This window comes from Pimephales promelas, chromosome 11, assembly GCF_988280905.1.
Source record: "Pimephales promelas chromosome 11, fPimPro1.hap1.1, whole genome shotgun sequence".
Lineage (NCBI taxonomy): Eukaryota > Metazoa > Chordata > Actinopteri > Cypriniformes > Leuciscidae > Pimephales > Pimephales promelas.
The window spans coordinates 30811520-30835769 of record NC_142779.1 but is presented as its reverse complement, the minus strand read 5'-3'; the positions used below and the strand labels follow the sequence as shown (position 1 = coordinate 30835769).

Genomic DNA, 24250 nt, shown 5'->3' with positions numbered 1-24250 from the left:
TATAAAGTATAAATTGGCCTAAACCAAGCCAAACCCTCCTTTTTTTCTCCCCCACGCACACATACCCCCCACCACGCGCGCGCACACACACGCACACACACACACACACCCACCTCATCCCAGTCCTTCTACATAATACTAATAATATCAACAACAATATACTTTCAACTTTCAAAACCCCTGTTCAATAATCCTTTTGTTATTTAATAAACAATGTCCCGATATTAACCTAGATATGACAATTTCTTCTCTCCTTCCATTTTCAACCCTTGTTGTATCTCTAACATCCCTTTGGATTTCCCCTCTCTATATGAACATTTTTCTCGCCACTTTTGATTTATTTTCTCCCATATCACAATTTTAACCTCTAATTTGCTAATATTAACTTGCATTTATATATTTCCTTTTGTTAACACCCTTTTTGCTAATTCATCTGCCTTTTCATTCCCCCTTACTGGGAACCCATAACTTTACCTGTCTTCCTTGAATTACTATTCTTGTTACTGACTGGAGTAGGCTACTTCAAACAGCATTTCCACTGTTTAAACCCCTAATTTATTAGATGTTCTCCTATTGATACCTATTCTTATCTGGTATCACCACCCCCAATCCTCATCAAATTACTATGCTTCTATAATTTAAAGCTGATCGTATTAATACCACATATATTCTTTTCAGTGATGATCTGCTTGCTCCCAATCTCTTCCCAGACATCTCATCATTTAGCCTATTACTTTTCCCCCTTTTCCTCCATTTTCCTGATACGATCTGAAAACGTAAATTGTGAATCCAAACTAAGTTCCAACTCTCTCTGAATCGCTTCCATACATTCTTAGCTTTATTCCTTCCTGAACTCTTTTCCTAGTAAAAAACAAACAAACAAAAAAAACTTACCGTGTCTTATAGAAAATCTAAATCCCCAATCATAGCCCCACTCCACCACTTTATCAATTGGTGGTGGCTTTCAGGCAGAAACCGACTACACCTAAAAAAGAAAAAAGTACAAATAAAATCTTGTATACATGTGTGTAGCAAGTTTTAAACTATGAAGCACAAATGGGCGAATAATAAGTAAACAGTTAAAAAAAATCAAAACAAATGTAGGCTAGCTACACTGTCGAAATAAACTGTATAAATGTATAAAACTGTTTTCAGACCTTATTAATCCTGTAAAGACTTCGCGGTAACACGAATTCCTGAGGACTCTAAACTATCAACATGATTAAAATTATTAAAAACAAATGATTGTACAATCTATGCCTTATTTTGTCTGATTGTTAGCTCAGGGATGGAAGCAAGAATTTTAAGTTGATTAAAGGAGGGGGTGGTTGTGGGTTACAAAAACATGAATTCGTGAATACAGAATTTATGAAAATGTTATAATCGTACATTTAGTATGACGCACTCATTGTGCGCCATTTTCATCGTCTCCACGTGACGCTGAAATAGCCAATCGCGCTCCTCCTCCACATGAGTGCAACGAAGATGGCGCAAGACGGCAAGGTGCCCAGCGATCTCTACCAGCATGTGTACTCGTTTCTCGTGGAGAATAAGTTCGCTAAAGCTGCGAAAGAGTTTATAAAGCAGTCTAAAGTGGTAAGTGCCTTTTACGTGTTTATAAGCCATCGTGCGCGTGGAGGCAGTAGTCCTGTGATGTGTCGACCGGGACGCATAGTTCTGCACACGCGTGGGACTGACACGCAGTTTCTGTTCAACACGTGTTTACGAGCCGCTGTATAGAATATGTTTTAAAACATTTAATTTGTGCCGGTTGTTTTATAATTTGTATCCTATGCCATTACAGCAGTGTTTTATACGTTTACATTTGTATTCTATCCCAGAATTAATTCATCACTAATTCATCAATATTCTCCTAAGACAGACTTTAGCAACAGGTTCAGTGTTGGAATCAAACTATAAATGTATAACATTTTACAGACCTTACAGTATAACCTATAAAGCCTGGGATATCAAAACTAAGTAATAAATATATTAAGAGTAGGCCTAATAGATTTATAAAATATTACAGCTGACAAAATAATAAACAATAATGCAAAATGGACATGCTGCATTCATTATTCTTACAAATGTTTTCTATAGCCACAGAGTTCTTAACTTTTAGTTTTAGATTGTCTCTGCTGCTGATGATCACCCCTCAAATTTGGAGTTACTACTTTACATTTATATATGCATGCATATACAGCATTTGTGTAGTTAAGTTGTACAATTTTGTACAAGTATTATAATTTTCAATCTTATCTGATTCCTCTCATCAGAAACCCCAGGACCAAAATGAGGACAGTCTCCTGGACATCTTCAATTTCTGGGTGAAGTAAGTATAAGCTGTCTTTTAATTGTTTGTATGGGAACTGTAGTTCACTCTTGCTCATGCCGGTAGTTTTGCTGCCATTTCCAATGTTGGGTTATCATCACTACATCTTCTTTCCTCAAGGTCACCAGAAACCAAAAAGCGTAAAGCGGTCACCAGTGGCCCTGTGGCTGTCAATGGCCCGTCAGCCAAGAAAGCAAAGAAAGATGCAGAGAGTTCAAGCAGTGAAGACTCCAGCAGTGAAGAGGAAGCTAAACCTGCCAAGAAAGCAGTGCAAGGTACATAGCTATCACTTTATCTTTCTCACTTAACAAGTTTCCACTTAATGGCCTTGTTCACCTCATATCGAGATGCGTTTTGGTTGATCGGATGGGGCGCTGAGGGTTGGGTATTGTTTCGATTTGAGCGATTCCGATTCTGCTTATTGTTTCCGATTCCAATATTTAAAAAAACAAAGGGCAAATCCTTACTGAATAAATATTTCTACCTTTTATTCTTGCCAATTTTAAGCAATAACCAATAAAATAGCTAAAGTGAAAGGAGTCTCTTAAAATAAAGATTGTTGATTGCATTAGTAATCACCAGTAGTTGGCAAAACTCAACTGTAATTTTTTTTTCACTGAATCATTCAAGAAGACTTGAGAGATTAATTCAAAAACGGTGAATCGTCCATTCATTCAGCATCCATTGAATGAGATATTGAATTAGTTTTAAAAGTGTTTGAATTAATTAATCAAATAAGTTTTTTTTAATAAGTAGACGAACATGATATTGTGTGTAGATGTATTCATGATATCCATTTTCAACAAAACAAAAAAATAATTAAAAACAAAATAGATTCTCAGTTTATCTTGAATTATGCATTGTCTAAATTGTTGCCTCACCTGTATATTTTTTTTACCTGAGTGAGAGATGCTGCTGTTGCTAATTTTAGAAATATCTAGTGCATCGTTGTGGCCAGGAGACAACGAATCAAACACGTTCATTCCTTTAAATTATATATATATATATATATATATGATTGAAGAGTTCAGATGCAAAAGCCTCTAAATGCCATTTGAAATTTTCTTCTAAAATGACCATTTTTATCAAGCTTGGATATTTAAGTTCAGTAATTTCACTTAAATGACAATTAATAGGTAATCTTCATTGCCATTTAAGTGAAATTACTGAACTTAAATATACAAGCTTGATAAAAATGATCATTTTAGAAGAAAATTTCAAATGGCACTTAGAGGCTTTTGCATCTGAACTCTTCATATATATATATATATATATATATATATTAATAGAAAGAACGGCTATTATTTGAAATTGAAATCTTTTAAACTTTATACAGTGATGTAAATAAGTTTGGGCACCCACGCTAAAGTTGCCTAAAAAGAGGAATAAATCATCTTTTGGATTTTGATCTTAATGCCTTAATTAGAAAAATGAGGGAAAACTCCAATCTTTAAGGACACTAATTTTCTTTGTGAATGAATAATGCATCATAAATAAATAAATGTTTTTCCTTAAAATACAGGGTGCATAAGTCAGGGCCCCCCTATGTTAAATTCCCATAGAGTCAGTCAGATTTTTATTTTTAAAAGCCAGTTATTTCATGGATCCAGGATAAAATGCATCCTGATAAAGTTCCCTTGGCCTTTGGAATTAAAATATCCCCTCATCATCACACACCTTCCACCACACCTAGAGATTGGCATGGTTTTACTTCAGTTAGCCTAAGTACCCCATGCCAATCTCTAGGCATGGTGAATGGTGTGTGATGATGTGGGTCTATTTTAATTCCAAAGGCCAAGGGAACTTTATTAGGATGCATATTATCCTGGATCCATGAAATAACTGGCTTTTAAAAATAAAAATCTGCCTGACTCTATGGGAATTTAACATAGGGGTGTCCTGACTTATGCACCCTTTATTTTAAGGAAAAACATTTATTTATTTATGATACATTATTCATTCACTAAGAAAATTTGTGTCTTTAAAGGTTGGAGTTTTCCTCATTTTTCTAATTAAGGCATTAAGATCAATATCCAAAAGATGATTTTTTTTTTTTTATTCCTCTTTTTAGGCAACTTTAGCATGGGTGTCCAAACTTATTCACATCACTGTAAATGTCTTGACTGACAATTTTGATCAATGTAAAGTATCCTTGTTGAATAAGTGTTAATTTCTTTCAAAGAAAAACTTTTGAATGGTTGTTTTTCAACACTACATTGTACACTGATATGAAGTATTGTGTGTTTCCAGTGAAAGCTCCGGCTCCAAAGAAAGCAGCAGCTGTAGCCGCTAAAGAGAGCAGCAGTTCTGACTCCAGTGACTCTGAGGATGAAGCTCCGGCTAAAACAGCAGCAACGGTCAGGAAGTTGATGATGTTTACATGAGCGTGTGGGATTTCTCTGCTAGAATGCCTCTTCCTGAATCTCGGCTTGTTGAATTGTTGTGCAGAAACCTGCAGCTGTGAAACCTGCTGTTCAGCCTGCGGCAGCGGCCAGAAAGAAAGACACCAGTTCCAGCAGTGAAGAGTCCGACTCTGAGGAGGAGCCCGCCAAAACTCCAGCTAAAGGTGAGCTGAAGCACAAGGTCATATTCTCAATCAGGACTACACGCGTGTATTACTCCGGGCTTGCTGAGTTGCATGTTCAAAGTGGTGATCTGTGGTCTCCAGGAGCCAAGCCTGTGGCAGCGACCTCTAAACCGGCGTCCACTCCTGTACCTGCAGCTCAGAAGAAGCAGGACAGCAGCAGCAGTGACGACAGCTCGAGTGAATCTGAGGACGAGGCTCCAGCTAAGGTCTTAACATAATAACATGTAACGTAATCATGCTGCAGAATTCACTATTTAGTTTTTTTTACCCCAAATTCCATTCACCCCTATTTTAAAATGTAATCAAATGAGATTGGAACAATTCCTTTTTATTTTGGCTAACATACCGGGGACTTTGCATTTAAATAGCATTTAAATTTTCTGAGGTTTAATATTCACATTTGGGAATTTTATTTAAGATAAAAACAATAAACTAGTCTTATAACCCATGATTTATGTATTTTAGACGCTAATGTGAAAGTGAAGAAACGTTCACAAATTTATATTCATGAGATATATTTATATTTTTTTGATGATTTGATATTGATATATTCTTTTGACTTTATGACAGAAAGCAGTAAAAGCTGCAGTCCCGGTGAAGACCCCTCCAGCCAAACCTGCGGCCCCTGCAGAGTCCAGCAGTGAGGACTCATCCTCAGATGAGGAAGATGCCCCTCCTACTAAGAAAGCCAAGACTGGTATTACTGCTTTTTTCTGTATTATCTGTCTTAAAGGTGCACTAAAAAGAGGGTTTTTCTGTCTTATATCACCAATATTATTGGGATCTTGGACTTCACCCTGGGTGCAGCGTTCACCAGATCATGTGATCTCAACATAACATTAAACCGCTTTTCAGGACTGTATATGACTAGAGTCTGTCATGAACATACTTTATTTAAACATTTGTCAAAAAACCTTAGTGCACCTTATGAGGCAAAAATGATTTTCCAAAAAAGAACACCAATGTAAAATTGAGCATCTCTATTCACAGGACAATTCAGTGCCGTCCCGCCCCCTGCAGCACTGACAACTCGTGCTCCAGTCAAAGCCCCCGGTAAGAGTGTGAGGTGTTCTGTAGGGCTGCTCGACTAAGCCAAAAATCATAATCACTATTATTAAACTCGATTGTGAGCAGGCCATATGACCAAATCCTTAGAGTAATATATATATATATATATATTAGGGGTGCACGATTCAGAAAATGTCACGATTCGATTCGATACCGATTTTTTTTGTCTCGAGATTCGATTCAAAATCGATTTTCGATTCAAAAACGATTCTTGATTCAAAAAACGATTCGCAGGTCTACATAAATGTAGTTTACTTTTTCCTATGTGATTGATTGCAGTAGACATAATTTAAAAGAAAAGTTTGATATTACTTTATATGTCTTCATACAAAAATAAAAACTTTTGCAACTAAAAAGTGCGAAGTGCCAAGCTTTGGCCAGCTTTTAAATACATTTAATTCAAGTTTAAAATAAAACTGGTAACACTTTACAATAAGGTTCATTATTTAACATTAGTTAATGTATTTACTAACATGCACTAACCATGAGCAATACATTTGTTACTGCATTTGTTCATCTTTGTTAATGTTAGTTCGTGAAAATACAGCTGTTCATTGTTTGTTCATGTTAGTTCAGGGTGCATTAACTAATGTTAACAAGATTTTAATCAAGTATTAGTATTCATTATTAGTTCATATTAACTAATGTAGTTAACTAATGTTAACTAACGAACCTTATTGTAAAGTGTTACCATAAAACTTAAATAAAAAGCTTTTACATTTAGCTTTAAAGTGCTATAGTCAGATCAAACAAACAATTATGCTAAATGTGGTTTAAGGAGTAGGCCTACTTCAGCTACCAGGTTGACTGTTGAAATGTGAACTCGACTGGGCACATTGAACTTCCTAAAAATATATACTAATTTCATAGAACCCTTGCGAAAATATTTTAAATAGATTTTAAAAAAGCCACCGCTACTGGTAACATCTATGGTTAGATTGATTTGTTTACATCCAGTGAAGTCGTTCATAGGCGCGTAATTTGCGGGTATCTCCAGTTAACTAGCAGAGCATTCATTTAGTTCGCTATTAAATAAGAGACCTGTTGTTTTTGAAATCAAGCTGAGCGCTCGTGTCCGCTGCATTCAGTGTCATGGATACAGTGTTCTCTGTGGCTCACGCAGTCTTCTCTCGGACGCGCGCTTCAATCTATCGCCGTTGTGGAGACTCCGGTGAAATCACAAAATAAAATGCACACAAACGTGATGAACATATTCGGTTTTGATGAGAGAGAGAAAAAACTTTACGAGTGCGGTTTAGAACCCGTAACCTCTGACACGCTTGGCAAAAGATCTACAGAACTCAAACAGATCTGCGGATCGATGCATTTATTTACGTGTTGAGCACAGTGGCTGCACAGTTTGACCAACGGGCGGCAAGAACTTGCAATGACTATTTATCAGACCGGCCCTCGCAGCCTCGAAACCATAGAAACACTACCGGACCACCGGTAAAAGTCCCGACTTACCCGATTGCCACTCCGCCCCTGCACGCCATTAAAAAATATAGCCTATGAATCGATTTTTGGAATTCTATGAATCGATTCTGAATCGGTAAAGATTGAATCGCGATTCAAATGTGAATCGATTTTTTTGCACACCCCTAATATATATATATATATATATATATATATATATACATATATATTTATTTTACGATTGTGATGTATATTATAAATATGCAAGTATATATTTGCTTGAAGTGAGGTTGCTATGACATCTACATTGTAATTTCGATACCAGAGCAGAATACTAGGCAAACTAATGCAGGTGTAAAAAAAAAAAAAAAGATTGAAAATAAGTAAACCATTAATAATGCAAATTACAAACAAAAGGAAAAATACAATAGAAAAACAAAATAACAAATAGTGCTTTAGGTTTTTTAAGTCTTTAAATATTCAGCTAACAGCCTGCTGCAGAAACGAATACGTAAAATAAAATGCAACAGTCTTTACTGTATTAAACTTGTTTTGATTCTTATTAAAGCTACAAAAGTCCTTTCGTCAAGAGAAGTGATTGATTTGTCTTTTTTTGTTATTTTTGTTTGTTAACATTGACAGACAGCAAGAATATTTTTGGCTGCTGTAACTTTAAGACCGAATGCTCTGATCCAACCGGATACACAACTGTATACATTCACTTAAGACATAATTGACAGGGTTTATGCAAATACTCGCAAAGCCGGGCATTTAGGCGCGCAGAACTCCCTCTCGCACATACAGAAAACTGCCTGAGGATCAGCAGGAGTTCGCATTCACACTTTTAATAACTCTTTAATATAAAGCACAACAGAATGCGGCACTATAATAGTTTTATCTTTATTATAATACTTTCAAAGCCGAAATCAAAACTCGTTTTTGATTAATAGCACAGTCCTGTAGAACTTATTACAGCAAGCTATGAGAGGCCATGCACTGATTTTTGCTCAGGGCTGTTATAATTGTTGCATTGAGTTAACAATAATAGTTAATAATAATATTATCATTGAGTTAACCCTAAGTAGTAAAACATCTCGTAATTGAAATCGTGAATGGATCAATCCTTTTGAAAAAGTCGAGTTTTTTTTTTTTTTTTACCGTATCGCCCAGATTTAAAAAAAAAAAAGGCAGATTTAAAGCCATTATTAAAAAACTGCCATGATGTACAAATACAAATATATATATACAAGTTTATATATAGTTCTGTTACTATCATAGGTATTGGTTAGAAAATGTGCTTGCTTATTAAGATGTCCAAATATAGGTGTAAGTTCTTCAAGCAAAATCTAATTTCTTTTTCCTATCCCTTTTCCAAGCAGCCGCAGTAAAGACTGTGACTCCCAAAGCTACTGCTAAGAAGGACTCCAGTTCTGACAGCTCTGGTACGATCTCTCTGCAGATTATCACCACTAAGTCACAATTGGGGCTCTTGAAAATGAAACTTCACAAAAATGAACTTTCTTTTTCTCAGATTCCAGCTCAGAGGATGAAGCAAAGAAGCCAGCGGTCAAAGCTGTGCCCGTGAAAGCAGTCCCCGTTAAGAAGCCTCCTACAAAGGTTGCTCCTGCTCAGAAAGAGGACTCTTCAAGCTCAGATTCTTCAAGCTCAGAGGATGAAGCAGCAAAGCCAGCGGTCAAAGTCACACCTGCAAAAGCAAAAGCTGCATCTGCTAAATCTACACCGGCTAAAGCCGTACCTGCTAAAGTCACTCCAGCTTCAGACGACTCTTCTAGCTCTGAAGACTCTGACGACGAAGAGGCCAAGAAACCAGCAGCCAAAGTTGTCCCAGTTAAACCTGCGCCCGCCAAGAAAACGCCAGCGAAAGTCACGCCTGCTGCAAAAGAGTCTTCTTCATCCAGCTCAGAGTCTGAAGACGACGAACCGGCCGCAAAGCCTACTCCGGCCAAGGCGACCCCTGCTAAATCTGCAACTCCGAAGACAACTCCTGCTAAAGCTGCTCCTCAAAAGAAAACTCCTGCAAAAGCTGCAACCCCTGCTAAAGCTGCTCCTCAAACAACTGCTAAGAAAGATGACTCCTCAAGTTCAGGTCTGTTGTCATCATTACGTCCAGTTAGTTTATATCCAAAAATACTTGGAAACATATGGCCCACTCTCACTCTCACAATGTCCTATATAGCAAATCTCAAGTGCTTGATATGTTGTTGTTTTTTTAAATGAAGTCCTGCAAAACCCTTGAAAAAAGACATATTTAACGTTCTTGAATTATTGAAAGACAATATATAAAGTTAGTTCAATTTAAAAAGTCTTTTAGCGGCCTGTCTGATTTAGATGTGGAGTGTGATGTTGCTCATGTATTTCCAGGTATTTGATGCATCTTTCATTCTTCAGGTCTATCATATACTCATGAAGATAAATCAATTTAAAAGATCTTTGTCATGACTCATGGTTACGGGGATTTCCCATGATTGGGATGGCACTGGTCAATGAATTGATCTCTTTGTGAAGCGTCAATTCAGCTTCACCCCGCTTTGCTTGGCGGTTGCACCTTAAGGTGTCGTTCAAAGTTAAAATAATAATTTATTTGTTTACAACCTTGCTTAGTTCCAGTCCAGAATGAATTGGCTTTTTTTTTTTTTTTTGGTTTAATGAATGGTCTAACTCGCTCTTAAAGTCAGTCTGATAAACACCCATCAGACCGTTTCTCAATACCAAGTACGTCAACATTATAATATAAATTATTATTTATTGAACAATAATAGCATTTAATATATATTATATATTTTGGATACCTTGTATATAATTTGAGTAAAAAATATAAAAGCAGAAATATGTTGGGCAAGCAAACCCTTTGTTTTCTTCTGTTATTACATCTCATTAAAAAAAAAAAAAAAACGGTAACACTTTACAATAAGGTTCATTATTTAACATTAGTTAATGTATTAACTAACATGAACTAACCACGAGCAATACATTTGTTACAGTATTTGTTAATCTTCGTTGATGTTAGTTAATGATAATAAAGCTGTTCATTGTTTGTTCATGTTAGTTCACAGCACATTAACTAATGTTAACAAGATTTTAATGAAGTATTAGTAAATATTGAAATTAACGTTTACAAAGATTAATAAATGCTGTATAAGTGCTGTTCATTATTAGTTCATGCTAACTAATGTAGTTAACTAATGTTAACTAATGAACCTTATTGTAAAGTGTTACCAAAAAAACTGTATAGGAAGTTAATGCTCATTTTGCCATTATTCATTAAATTCTAGAGCTTTGTTAATAGAGTGCCGAAGTTACGACGTCACTCTGTAGGCCAAATTGCGGAAGTGAGTTAGCATTTTAGCACTACGGTTCCCTCGCTCTAAAGTCTATGGGATTTTTGAATGGGTTTTTGATAAATCGCCTGAAATAAGGTCTGTGGTGAACAAAGCCTCTAAATATTTTCACGTTTTGATCTCTGACATAGAACACAGTTATAACCTGCTTGTGGTTTTTTTAAACTTTATTGTGTCTGTGTTTTTTAAAATCTTTATATAGGCTTCAAAATGTATAAATTTTGGATTAACTTGTAAAGATTATCTTGTTAGACAAAACGTGTAAGGGTCACAACTCTTTGTTGAACACCGATCTTATTTTTTGCGATTTTCCAAAAGTCTATGGGGAAAATGCATTGCTTTTCGACCGAGGGAACCCGTGCGCCGCTAGCTTCCGAGTTCACTTCGGCACTCTATGTTCCTATAGCCATACCATTACTCTGCACCGTCATTGCATACATATACTAAAATTGGATGCATTATATCTAGCCACTTTTCTTGCATGCAGCACTTGTGTTAATTTATAGCAAATCTCAACTCCCTGTTTTGAAATATTTTTGCCATTATTTGAAATGGATCAACTAACATTTGTTTCATCATAGTTGTTCATTCAGGTTTGGAAATGAGTGAGTGCTGAAGATCAAGATTGTATTAACTTATGGATCTGTTTTACCTCCCACAGATTCGGACAGTTCTGAAGATGAGGCACCAGCTAAACCAGCAGTCACGTCCAAGCCTTTGAGCACTCAGAAGAAACCTGCCACCACACCGGTATCCAAACCAACCAATAAACCAGCGGAGAGCAGCTCAGACTCAGACAGCTCTTCAGATGAAGAGGAACCTCAAAAGAAAGCCGTCACCACACCTGTATCCAAACCTAAACCTGTGGTTACCTCAGCCAAATCTACCCCTGCCGCTAAACCCGCTGAAAGCAGTTCAGATTCAGACAGCTCGTCCGATGAGGAACCACAGAAGAAAGCCACCACCACACCAGTATCCAAACCGGCTACCCCAGCGAAACCTGCAGCTAAACCAGCCGATAGCAGTTCTGACTCTGAGACTGACAGCTCCGATTCAGAGGCCGAGACTCCAGCTGCCAAGACCCCGAAACCGACTGCTAAGAGCCCTGCGTCTGCTGCTAAACCACCGGCTCCAGCCAGTAAGACCACAGCCCAGTCCAGCAGCAGTGAAGACGACAGTTCCAGTGAAGACGAGAAGAAAGTAAAGGCTACTGTGACGCCCAAAGCAGCAGCAGCTAAACCAGTCGTGAAGAAGGCCGAGAGCAGCAGTTCGGATTCATCAGACAGCTCAGACTCTGAGACGGAAGTGAAGAAGACTCCCGCAAAGCCTGCAGTCGCCAATGGGAAGGCTGCGAAACAAACCCCCACCTCTGCAGCGAAGACACCGGCCAAAAAGACAGCCGAGTCTTCATCCTCGGATGACAGCAGCTCTGATGAAGAGGAGCCGTCTAAAACACCGGCTGTCAAAACTCCACCCGCTAATAAGGCACAGCCTGCTAAAGCCAAAGCCAGCAGCTCTTCTGAGGACTCGTCTGAGGAAGAGGAAACCAAGACTCCGGTCACTTCTGCAACAAACGGTATTGGCTGATGCAAACGTGTTACTGGCTCTCAGGCCGGTTAACACATTAAAAAAATACAAAAATTAACACAAAAATCAACAATTTCGCACTTGAAATTATCGAGACATTTAAACTAACTTGATGTTATTATAAAATAGAGGCTGACTGATTATCATATATTATTAATATTTTTTTTTAAATGCGGGTGCGGTGTAAGGGTTACGCTGCCAATAAAACAGTCCCTCCAGAAAAACGCGATTATGCGATCGCTGAATTCAATGCAAAATCAGCCAAAGTCCGCATATTTATGTGGGGGCCGCATTTTTTCAAATACGCCTCACTTTCGCCGCATAAATTGCCGATTTCCGTGCAAAATATGCGGGGTTCGCATAATTTCATAATCCTCGCATTTTCGTTGCAAAAAAAGTCACATGTATCTTAGCAGAAAGTTGAAAAATGTTGCGTTTGCTTCACACAAGAGCAGCCATTTCCCCCTGTTTCCATGGGAACGTTATGAAGTGACGCAATTACGCGACGACAGACAGACTCACGGAGGCGATTGACATCTCACAAATCTAACTCGTATAACTGTCCGTCACACGTTCTACCGTCACATCGTTACTTAATAAACATCATAAGATAAAAGAAGTAGCATCAAACAGAAATTACCCGCACACATGGGTTGTTCGAGGCGCACATATAACACTGCAGAGAGTTCAACAGGGAGCGCGCAGCTCTTAAAGGGGCCACACCTTATTTACACTCGTTACAGTCTGAAATAAAACAAGATGAGAAATTAAATATTCCCAGCACTTTCTATGATGTAGTATGCTTGCTTATCAAAGGAAGTAATAAGAAATGACTCTTACATTAGCCTAGTGAGAACAGGATGTTGGGGGAATCACTTTTTTTCTCTTTTTCATCAAACTGCAATTTTTGCAAATTCCTGCAATTTCATCGCATAAAATTGCATAAATTTACGGTATGATGCTGGTAACCACAGCTGCCAGTAGTTTACCGCGTAATCAATAAATTTTTGCCTGCAACAATCACAAAAAAACTCCGCGTTTTTCTGGAAGGACTGAATACTATTATGTTAAATGTTATATGTAAATCATAAATTTTTTCACAAATTTTTGGAAATTACCACCACAAAATCAGTCATTTTGATCGCAAAAATCACAAAAAAAAATCGTGAAATCCTGGAGGGACTGATAAAAGCTGTCACAAAGAACTGGCAAAAGTAATTATTGTGAATACATCAAATATAGCTAGGAGACATTTTAATTTATTAATAAACAAGTGTTTTCAATCAGTGTCGCTGCAAAGTTTACAACGTGATCTTCAGTGAACACGCCAGAGAGAAATGCACATTTCATACGGATTACAGCAGAGAGCAGTCTTTCTTTCATTTACAAATTTTTCCGTAAAAGTAGACATTTCAATATAGATATTTCTCAGGTCTATATGCTGAGTTTTCAGTTCATTTGAGACGCATATTTATGTTCTGTTGAGAGCCAGCCCTTCTTCATCCGGTGGCTAGTAGCCTATTACTTTTGATTTTCGCAGTGTTATTCACAGAATTGATTTCTCTGCTAGCAGCTTCTGTCACGTATCGTGTGAGCTTGTGATGACTAGGGAAAGCGCGCAGCTGAGAAGTTCTGATTATATTGTATATTATATTGTAAATATATTGCTATATTTACTTCTTATTTATTAAATCCAGGCAATTGGTTGATGAAACATTGATTAAAATGCGTTGCGCAAGCAACAAATCTCCGACAGTAAATTGATGCCCCATTCTGCTTTGTAACAGCCACTTTTTTGCGTCTCAGGTAAACAGCTGGTACGTCACGAGCAACAATGGCCACGTCCAGTGTAGACACAGTGTTAAAGCTCATTTTGCCGATAACGGTACATTACACCAGCAATAATTTATGATTATAACACTGTTTAGTACAGTTTGCCTACTATTTAAAAATGGTATGAAAGTACTGTACATATACAGTTAAAAATGTTTTCATTATGATAGGCTATTATTAATTTTACTTTAGGAAAAAGATCTAAGTTCTTCCTCCACTGGTAGAGATTAGAGGAATTAAGACTAAAAATAGAAGAAAATAGGTTTTGTCAGTGACACTTTTGATATATACTGATACAAGTTATGTGTTGTATATCGAGACTACATTAAAAGACAAAGTCGTTAGTGAAGATTATGCAAAAGTATTTTTAATATAACAATGCAAACTAGTTTGGTTACAGCTTAAATGTCTTTCTCATTCTGTCATTCACCCTGTCTCCATTACATATTTTTGGCACAAGTGTGTGATCACCACATTTGAGTGATCATTGCAAAACATTTATATATTTATTCTGATTATGCCGTGTATTCTATATACAGTACCCATCAAAAGTTTGTACACACCAATAGGAAAGTGTGTTTAAACTTTTGAATGTTGCTGTACTATAATACACATACTGTACATAATATTGCTACTGTATTATAATATACACATAAATAATATCGGCCGATATATCGGTATCTGGCTTTTTCCATCGGCCCCCAAAAATCCATATTGGTCGGGCTCTATTATAAAAATATGGCACTTGCGTGTGAGATGCGAGCACCTTTATTTTTGTCACAATCAAATTTGTAATGTAAGATGACCTGCGAAGGTATGGGGTAGGGCGCCCCCCCCCCCATATCCATTCAATTAAATTAACACGTTATAGCGACAGCCCTATTACAAATGTTGTTACTGCCAAATACTACTCTTTCATAAAGAACACTCAAGTCATAATTGAATAGTTTTTAGAGTTCACTTCTCACATGGTGTAGTGAGGTTATTTCTTTTCAAGTGTAGCTGTTGGTAGCTGTAGTCAACGAAATCTCGTCTAGAGTCTAACTAAACATTATACCATTCCAACTAAATATACATTTCAAGGGGGAGAGTAGAGATGTAACGATTCACTCGCAGCCGGTTGAAAATCGATAAAAATGTGTGATGATTCAAGTCGGTTGAAATGTTAACGAATCGCGATTCACATTTTAAACAGCAGGGACGTTTACTGAATAGCCTGTGAAGCTGTGAACCTCGCTTTATTGCACAATAGCACACACTGGCACGAACCTAGCGAGTGTTTTCACTTCATTCGTAAGGAACTTGAGCTTGTGTGAGCACTCCGTAATGAACTGAAAACACTTCGTTTGCTCTGCTCGCGGCGCGTGTGTGCCATAGACTGTGTGCACGCGCTGTCAAACACATGGCGACGGCAAGCGTAGATGTTGACTCATTCAAATCGGAGCTGTGGCGGCATTTTGACTCTTCGTAGACTAAAAATATTTACCACCGTGAGAAGCACATCACCTCCGTTTTCACGTAAAAGTCATAATACGACAAGTGTGAGAGCTACGGAGATCACAAGGTGCGTCAGTGTTTCCATGGCAACCATGTGTCCTATTTATTTTACTATCTCTTTCTCTAAATGTGTACATGGATTTTATTTTTTATGGTTATAGCATATTTTGCTATGTGTTCTGTTTTTTTTTTTAACTCTTTCTAGTTTAATGATACAAATTATTACAAAATTTAAATCTTTCTTTTATTGCAATGAAAAACGCCTGTCAATGTGGTAGACCTACTAATTTCACAGTCTTTTATTTAGTGTGCAAAGGTGACCAGTGTCCAGCCTCTTGATCAGGCAGATGGAAGGGAATGTTTTTTTTCAATGTAGTTTTTATTATTTGACAAATATATTTCAAAATGAAACAGAAATGTGCAGCATTTTGTCTGAGAAATAATAAAATAGACACTTTTTCATTTATAATTTGTCTCATTTGTTAAAACAATTGTGAGAAAATCGTATCGTGAAACGGTATCGTGAATCGCATCGTGAGTTGAGTGAATCGTTACATCCCTGGCGGAGGGATTTAAAGAGAGAAGGGGACTAGGGACAAAGCAAATGCTGTAGGTGTGATCTCGTTACCAAACTTTCCCCAGGCCTGATCTCATTAGCATAACCGTTATTCAGGGCTAATCCCATTAGCCTGACTAGATTGCTCAACCATTACCATTATCATAGACAAAAGCAGAGCTGTATCTCAAACTTAATGGTCAGGAAGTGCAGAAAAAAACAAAAGCTAATGTCAGACACCTGGAATGCTTGGCTTAATCTTCTTGGCCTCGAAATGGTAAACACTGTATGCACTTTTTCAGTTAAAAAACTGTGGAATCTAAATTAATTAAACATTTTTAAATTTGTAACCCTTCATTGGTAAGCTAACAGTGTAATATTCGAAAAAACAAACAGCACATTAGGTTGCAGCAAATCCTGTTTTTTCCATCTTGTCTGGTTCGGACACTGATGTGGCAGGACATAATTAAAATGATGTAAGGGGTTTATTGTAAATTGTTTAACAGAACATAATTTTAATGTACTCACGTTTGTTTTTTGTCTCTCTTCCTCTTGATCGCAGGCACACAGAGCAAGACAACACCCAAAAATAAAAAAGTCACCACATCCACACCTCAGACCTTCCCCAGAACCAAACAGAAGGTAAATGCCTGTGATTGTGTGTGTGTGTGTGTGTTGGCTCAGTGCATATTCAAACACACCCAGGGGTTGAGGATTCTGATTCCTGGAAACATGCGACAAACACTAGTATATCGGCTTCAGTGATATGAAATCTGAGAGATGTCTCTGCGTCTATTCAAAGTCCGTTCCACCAAAACCAAACTTTTGAAGCCTCAAAGTAATCCACATGAATTAGAGCCGATTCGGATCGACATCGAATCACGATTAAATAAACAAAATAACATTTGATTGGACTAAAGCAATGACCGTTTTGTCAGAGCCTGTAGTTTACAAGACAAAATGAAAACAACCTCATTCATCAAGACTCGTTTCCTTATTGGATTAATTCGAAATTTGATAAGCGTTTGTGTATAAATTTATGAAGCACTTTTTTTAAACACTCTTTTGTCTCCACCCACTGGTGTAACAAAAAGCTCTTTTATCCTGTTATTAAAATGTTTGTAACACATAAATAACACTAATGTGTGGTTGAAAAGACTCTCGTACTGTACATTTACATCGCAGCTGCTTTGTGCAGATCAGCGGAAGCACGAACGCAGATTTGAATGTTGCCGTGTGATGATCGTACTTCCAAAGCTTAAAGGGATGCTCCATATTTTTTGGAAATAGGCTCAGTTTTCAACTCCCCCAGAGTTAAACAGTTGGGTTTTAGCTTTTTCAAATCCATTCTGCTGATTTTTTGATATTCAGAAGAATTTCAGTAACCAGACAGTTTCTGGTCTCATTGACTTCCATAGGAGGAAAAAATATATGCTATGGGAGTCAATGAGACCAGAAAATGTCTGGTTACTGAAATTCTTCTAAATATCAGAAAATCGGCTGAATGGATTCGAAAACGGTGAAATCCAATTGTTTAACTCTGGGGGGGGAGAATTTTAGACCAAGTCTTCAAATAGAATTACATTTTTTGTCTGGTGGACAAGTTTTAAAACTGGTGAAACACATTATGTCAAAAACATTTTTAAAGCAATTCTCCGTACCCACAGTAGGAAGCGCCACACAGCCATATTGTCACGACTGTTTGGTTATGCACTTCTGCTTAAATGCATTTTCTGTTTGTTTCTCGGTTGTGTGGCTTGTAAAGGAAACCAATGCTCCTTTCCGTAGAGTAAGAGACGAGGAAATTGAAGTGGACCCCCGACTGGCAGACAATTCATTTGACGCAAAGGTGAGATTTAGAAACATGTGAATGTCTATTAGGCCTATATCCTCGTGCATTCGTAGTGCTTAGTTTCATTTGTTTGACTCTGATTTTTTACTTCAAGATGGGCGCCAACGGAGACTGGGGGCAGAAAGCCAACAATGTGCTTAAATTTACCAAGGGCAAATCTTTCCGGCATGAAAAGACTAAGAAGAAGCGTGGCAGTTACATTGGCGGTGCCATCTCCACCTCAGTGAACTCAATAAAATTCGACAGCGAATGAATGAGCGCACAATGTAAACGAACTTGGATTCCATTTGAATGAGCTTTCCCGCCTGTATCTCCCATTCTTTGCTGTATCGGCTCTAGCAAGCACTGTTCTTACCCATCTACCCTCCCGCCCCTGTTCTGCCATCACTACTGAGGTGAAGAAGGCAGGAATAGAGGCGGCTGGGAGAGTGTGCGGTTTCATGATCCTCTACACTCAATCCGTCATGCGGTTAGACGTGGTGACCACGTGGTGGCATCGTTTCATAAGTTTTGCAATAGAAAGTCTTTTGATTTAGCTTAAATCATTTTGGCTTTACTGTAAATGTTTCTTGAAGTTGGTTGACAAATTATGAATGGTTGTTCTAACAGGTAATTGTTAATATGCTAGAAACAATGGAGAGATTTGCTTTTTTTATTACCAGTCTTAAAGAAATGTCATTGTTATGCTTACCTTATGAGCCTTTCCATGTATTTTGAACCTCGCGATCGTCTCATTTGAAGAAGCCGTGTAATGACTCCGCCCACTTCCGTTCAACGGACCACTGGAAGACCGCCATCAGTCATCCTCATTTGATTTTAGTTTTGATATTTTATGGTTTCACTTCTGTTATGCAGGATTTTGTAATTTGATCTCCCTAATAAATCAGTCTTGTAACTGTAATAAATTTTTTGTCTGAACCCAACTGTATTTTTTAAATCAAATGTTTAGTTCTGAGCTCATGTTTTGTTTGCTGATGAACAGATTTAAATCCATGATAATGAAATCAAGCAATGTGTGGCTGTGTGAGTTTAGCCTAAAAGAAGACTGCACTCAGTGGGGTCTAGTTAATTTGGGACCAGATATTTAATAATAAAGTGGATAATCCTGTATTTGGTTTGAAGAATTATTTACTGAATCCATCAGAGATTTACTGACTCTCCAAACTGAATACAGTTTTGCACATTTTATTCTTTTGGCATTCTAATACGAAGGTATGTAAACATTTAAAAATGTAGTCAAACTTAACTTATATTTTCATTTGATTCACTTTATGTTGTCAAATAAGATGATGTGCAACAGAAGTGAACTATAATTTTTTAATAAAGGTAAAATATAAAATTATATTGCTTAGAATAAATAATAATATTATTTTATTATTTTTGGAAGTACGTTTTAGTTTTCAAGATTACCAAATCCGGATTACAAGTGCTCTAAATGGGACAACATATCACAATGTGGGATACCAGCTATGTAAAGAACAGGTAGAAGAGCCAACATGGGGTCACTGTAAGTGTTTCTTATTTTGAGACAAAACACAAATGGGGACAAGATATTATTTATTTTATTTTTACTATACTGAATAGGTTAATTGTTAGCCTATGTCTACTTTATCACTGTTACAACAGTTACACAAGTCAAGTGCAAAATATAAATAAAAGTATATACACTAAATGATACAAATGTATAAATTTTACTACATTTTCTTCCTGAAATCCACCTTGAAATCCTACCCCCTGCTGGCATCAGGATAATCCTGTTTTTTTTGGATCAAAGTTATCCAAATCCCACTGACAAATTTTGAAAAACACAAACTGAAGGTTTGATCCAGATTAAAACTAGGATTGGTTTCCCTGATCTAATCTGATTTCAGATTCCTTCTTTCCCTTTTAAACAACCCATTTTCAAGATTCGATCCAATCCGATAACCAAAATCCGGTCAGCTTACCTTTGAACAACTGGCCCCTTCTTTTATCTTCAGTGGATTTCATCTAAGGCTGTGGATGAAGTCAGTTGTAGTTTCTCTTTTGTTGTTTCTCATTCCTTTAAAGGGTTAGTTCACCCAAAAGTGAAAATTATGTCATTAATGCCTCCCCCCTCATGTCGTCCCAAGCCCGTAAGACCTCCGTTTTATCTTCGGAAAACAGTTATTTTAGATTTTCTAGAATGTTCCTCCATTGAAAATGTATGTACGATATACTGTCCTTGTCCAGAAAGGAAATTAAGACACCATCAAAGTAGTCCATGTGACATCAGTGGATTAGTTGGAAGCATTGAAAATACATTTTGGTCCAAAATTAACAAAAATTATGACTTTATTCAGCATTGTATTGTCTTCCGGTTCTGTTGTCAGAAAATGGTGTTTTACAGAGAGATGCTAGCGGTAAACATTTCAGCCTTTCATTCTTTTGTGAATGTGTTTTAGCATATTCTCCATCATGGATATGTTATGGTGTCAGCCCTACATTTCTGGTTGGCCTAGACCTTAACAGCATAGTACTGTATGCATGAAGATCTAAAACACTTGAACCCTGTTAATTGCAGCTTACAGCTATATTTATTATTATTATTTTAGTTTATACAACTGGTTCTGTGTAAGAAAGAAGGCTCAAACTTTTTTTTTTTGACCTTTTGCTGACATTTTTTTTTTTTTTTTACTTTCTGTTTACATCCCTAACCGCTTCATTAAGTGTGAGAGCTGGCGGACACATCTGCAGAATACTGCATTAATACAACAGGAAAAAACACGAGTCAACCCCACATCTCTCTCTCCAGCCAGTTTAAATTTAAAGAAATACTAAAATTTATGGTTTATCAGAGATCTATGACAGATGGTGACTTTAATGTGTGCTAATTAAAGAGACTCACGGGTATGTCATTAGTTCAGAGAAGAGCTGTAAATGCTGATTCACTTAAGATAAGTGTAATGCTGCCCTTGGGTGGGTGTTTAAAACACTGCTCATACTTCAGCAATGGGGAATTAAATAATATAATGCTTAGAAACCATGATTCAAGAAGACACTTAGAGGTGAAAGTGGGGTGTTTGTGGTTTTATTCATTAATAAAAATATGCAGTCTAGACTGAACTGAGTTTTTTAGCATTTCATGGTCTGCATTAGGATCTAACAATGGGATATTTCCCTATTAGTCTTTGAACGCAAAATATATCCAGTAGCAATATATATATATATATATATATATAGTGGGGGAAATAAGTGATCCCTTGCTGATTTTGCAGGTTTGCCCACTTACAAAGAATGCAACAATCTACAATTTTAATCATATGTACATTCTAACAGTAAAAGACAGAATCCCAAAGAAAATTCCAGAAAATCACATCATATGAATTTATAAAAATTGATAACCATCTGATGAGGAAAAACAAGTATATGACCCCTTACCAAACAGCAAGTATTCTGGCTCCTACAAGTCAGTTAGTCTTTCTTTAAGACACAGCCCCGATCCCAACCAATTATCTACATCAAATACACCTGCCTCACCTCATTACCTGCATAAAGGACACCTGTCAACACCCAAACAACCAGCATCCAACATCACCACCATGGGCAAGACCAAAGAGCTTTCTACTAACATCAGGGACAAGATTGTTGATCTGCACAAGGCTGGGATGGGCTACAAGAGAATCCAAAAGCAACTTGGAGAGAACAGATCAACTGTCGGTGCAGTTATCAGGAAATGGAAGAAGCACCACACCACCGCCAACCTCCCTCGGTCTGGGCCTCCACACAAGATCTCGCCTCGTGGGGTGTCCCTGATCATGCGAACGATGAGGAATCATCCCAAAACAACAAGGGGGGAACTGATGAATCAACTGAAGGCAGCTGGGATCACAGTTACAAAAGAAACGATTGGTAACACACTACGCCGTCATGGATTGAAATCCTGCAGCGCACGTAAGGTCCCCCTGCTCAAGAAGAAACATGTACAGGCCCGCATGAAGTTCGCCATTCACCACCTGGACGACTCAGAAGAAGGTGATGTGGTCAGATGAGACCAAAATAGAACTTTTTGGCCTCAACTCAACTCGTCGTGTTTGGAGGGCAAAGAACACCGAGTACAACCCAAAGAACACCATCCCCACCGTCAAGCATGGTGGTGGCTACATCATGCTTTGGGGGTGCTTTTCAGCCAAGGGGACGGGACAACTCCATCCTATTGAGGGGAGGATGGACGGGGCCATGTATCATGGAATTCTGGATCAACATCTCCTTCCCTCAGTGAGAGAGCTGAAGATGGGTCGAGGATGGGTGTTTCAGCACGACAACGACCCTAAGCACACCGCCAAAGCAACAAAAGAGTGGCTGAAGAAGAAGCACATCAAGGTTCTGGAGTGGCCTAGCCAGTCTCTAGACCTGAATCCAATTTAAAATCTTTGGAGGGAGCTTAAAATTCGAGTTGCCAGGCGACAACCTTCGAAACCTGAAAGATTTGGAGGCTGTCTGCAGGGAGGAGTGGGCCAACATCCCTGCCGAAATGTGCACAAACCTAGTCACCAACTATAAAAACCGTTTGACATCTGTGCTGGCCAATAATGGCTTTTCTACAAAATATTAACATGCTGTTTGTCTAGGGGGTCAAATACTTGTTTTTCCTCATCAGATGGTTATCAATTTTAATTAATTCATATGATGAGATTTTCTTGAATTTTATTTGGGATCCTGTCTTTTACTGTTAGAATGTACATATGATTAAAATTATAGATCGTTGCACTCTTTGTAAGTGGGCAAACCTGCAAAATCAGCAAGGGGTCAAATACTTATTTCCCCCACTGTATATATATATATATATATATATATATATAGATAGATATATAGATAGATAGATAGATAGATAGATAGATAGATAGATAGATAGATAGATAGATAGATAGATAGATAGATAGATAGATAGATAGATAGATAGATAGATAGATGTTTCAGCTTGGTCTTCTTGTCTTATGATCTCGAGATTCAGAACTCAGAACTTTCAGAAGAGGTCTAATAGCGCCCCCTATTGTATGACAGTGAAAACACAGAAAGCCGGCGTGGAAAATTTCCATCAGTGGTGAGGAAAGAGTTAAGTTTTATTTATTATTTTGTCCTAAATACGTGGTTTATTTGAACATAAGTTCTGATTGGATGAGCCGCATTGAAAATAATTTTAAAATACTGATTAACACAAATGTTAGCATACATGCTACATTAAGAAGTTGCATACATTGTTTAGTGAACATTGGTGTGTCAGGGGTGATCTTGTAAAGTATTTATAAGTGGATGGTTTCAAGACACCTTTGTCTCTCTTTTTTTGTATGGAGGAATTTAAGCCATTAAACATCCTCAAACCCACTTATATTATTAAATAACACACATAAATGCACCATAAATTCAGTACTGTAAAATGTTTTAATAGATTTATTCTTTCAGCATCACTCTTATAAAGTCATTTAACAATGAGATTTCCAAAATAATGCAGTTTTATAGTACAATGGAAATTGCTAATAATTCAGTTCTGAAGTGAAGACTGGGACACAGAGACCTCTGAGAACAGGAGTGCAAAATAGGGAGCTTATTGCTTAAGAAGTGACGATGAACGTTTTAAAAATCAAAGTTGAATATATGATATTATCTTAGATACTTAATTATCTGAGTAAGTCCCAACATTCATTTCAGATAGCAAATCATGGCACTTGAGTTGTTGTTGTTTTTACATGCCATAGTTACATTCTAGTGTATGTAGAATTGTGTATCCAACTCTAAAACTTGCAAACAGCAAGATATAAATACAAGATAGCAAGCTCTGTCTGGATGTTGAGTTGAGTTGAAGGTGGGCACAGAAGGGCCGAATGCATGAGAACTGGCATGCTTGTTATCAGATGTGCCCTCCAAAGTAGTTGATCCTTCAATGATTAATTAAACCCCATGTGGTGTATAATATGAGGGGACTTTACTGCTGTTTCGGCATGGCAAAGTCCCAGGCGGTATCCTGGGCACACTTCCACATGGCGCGCACCAGCCGGGTGAAACCCATATCCTTGGGCTTCTCCAGCCCACGCATCAGCCGCTGTTTCATGATGGCAATAAACTCCTTATTACTCAGCTCCCCATTTCCTAAAAAAAAGTGCAAATGAAATAGAGTGTGAGAGAGAAATATGATGGGTAATTATCA

The 24250-nt window shown here is 37.5% G+C and overlaps 2 protein-coding genes across 5 annotated transcripts in view; one reads left to right on the top strand and one right to left on the bottom strand.

Moving 5' to 3' along the window:
- Positions 1-1437: 1437 nt before the first annotated feature.
- nolc1 (nucleolar and coiled-body phosphoprotein 1) lies at positions 1438-18992 on the top strand. Of its 4 annotated transcripts, none has more exons than XM_039673998.2 (14): positions 1438-1596; positions 2277-2332; positions 2453-2607; positions 4583-4689; positions 4781-4898; positions 5001-5125; positions 5490-5616; positions 5910-5972; positions 8783-8845; positions 8935-9510; positions 11424-12338; positions 16798-16877; positions 18001-18084; positions 18182-18992. In XM_039673998.2, exons 1-14 carry the CDS (start codon positions 1471-1473, stop codon positions 18338-18340), a joined length of 2754 nt encoding a protein of 917 aa, XP_039529932.2. In that variant the 5' UTR covers positions 1438-1470; the 3' UTR covers positions 18341-18992. The 4 variants fall into 4 exon arrangements, with proteins under 4 accessions (XP_039529932.2, XP_039529933.2, XP_039529931.2 ...); XM_039673999.2 differs by having other exon boundaries at positions 8780-8845; positions 18024-18084; XM_039673997.2 differs by having other exon boundaries at positions 8780-8845.
- Positions 18993-23468: 4476 nt separating this feature from the next.
- micu1 (mitochondrial calcium uptake 1) overlaps positions 23469-24250 on the bottom strand; it is a 112711-nt gene continuing 111929 nt past the window's right edge. The window contains exon 12 of the mRNA XM_039673542.2: positions 23469-24192. Within this exon, the coding sequence (XP_039529476.1) occupies positions 24029-24192 (164 nt within the window). The 3' untranslated portion in view covers positions 23469-24028. The remainder of the gene's footprint in view (positions 24193-24250) is intronic.

Bases quoted from the DNA above. Each gene is read 5' to 3' on its own strand.
- nolc1 (XM_039673997.2), top strand. From the start codon at position 1,471: ATGAGTGCAACGAAGATGGCGCAAGACGGCAAGGTGCCCAGCGATCTC. The intron at 2,608-4,582 runs GTACATAGCTAT...GTGTGTTTCCAG, and splicing joins TGCCAAGAAAGCAGTGCAAG to TGAAAGCTCCGGCTCCAAAG. The intron at 4,690-4,780 runs GTCAGGAAGTTG...ATTGTTGTGCAG, and splicing joins CGGCTAAAACAGCAGCAACG to AAACCTGCAGCTGTGAAACC.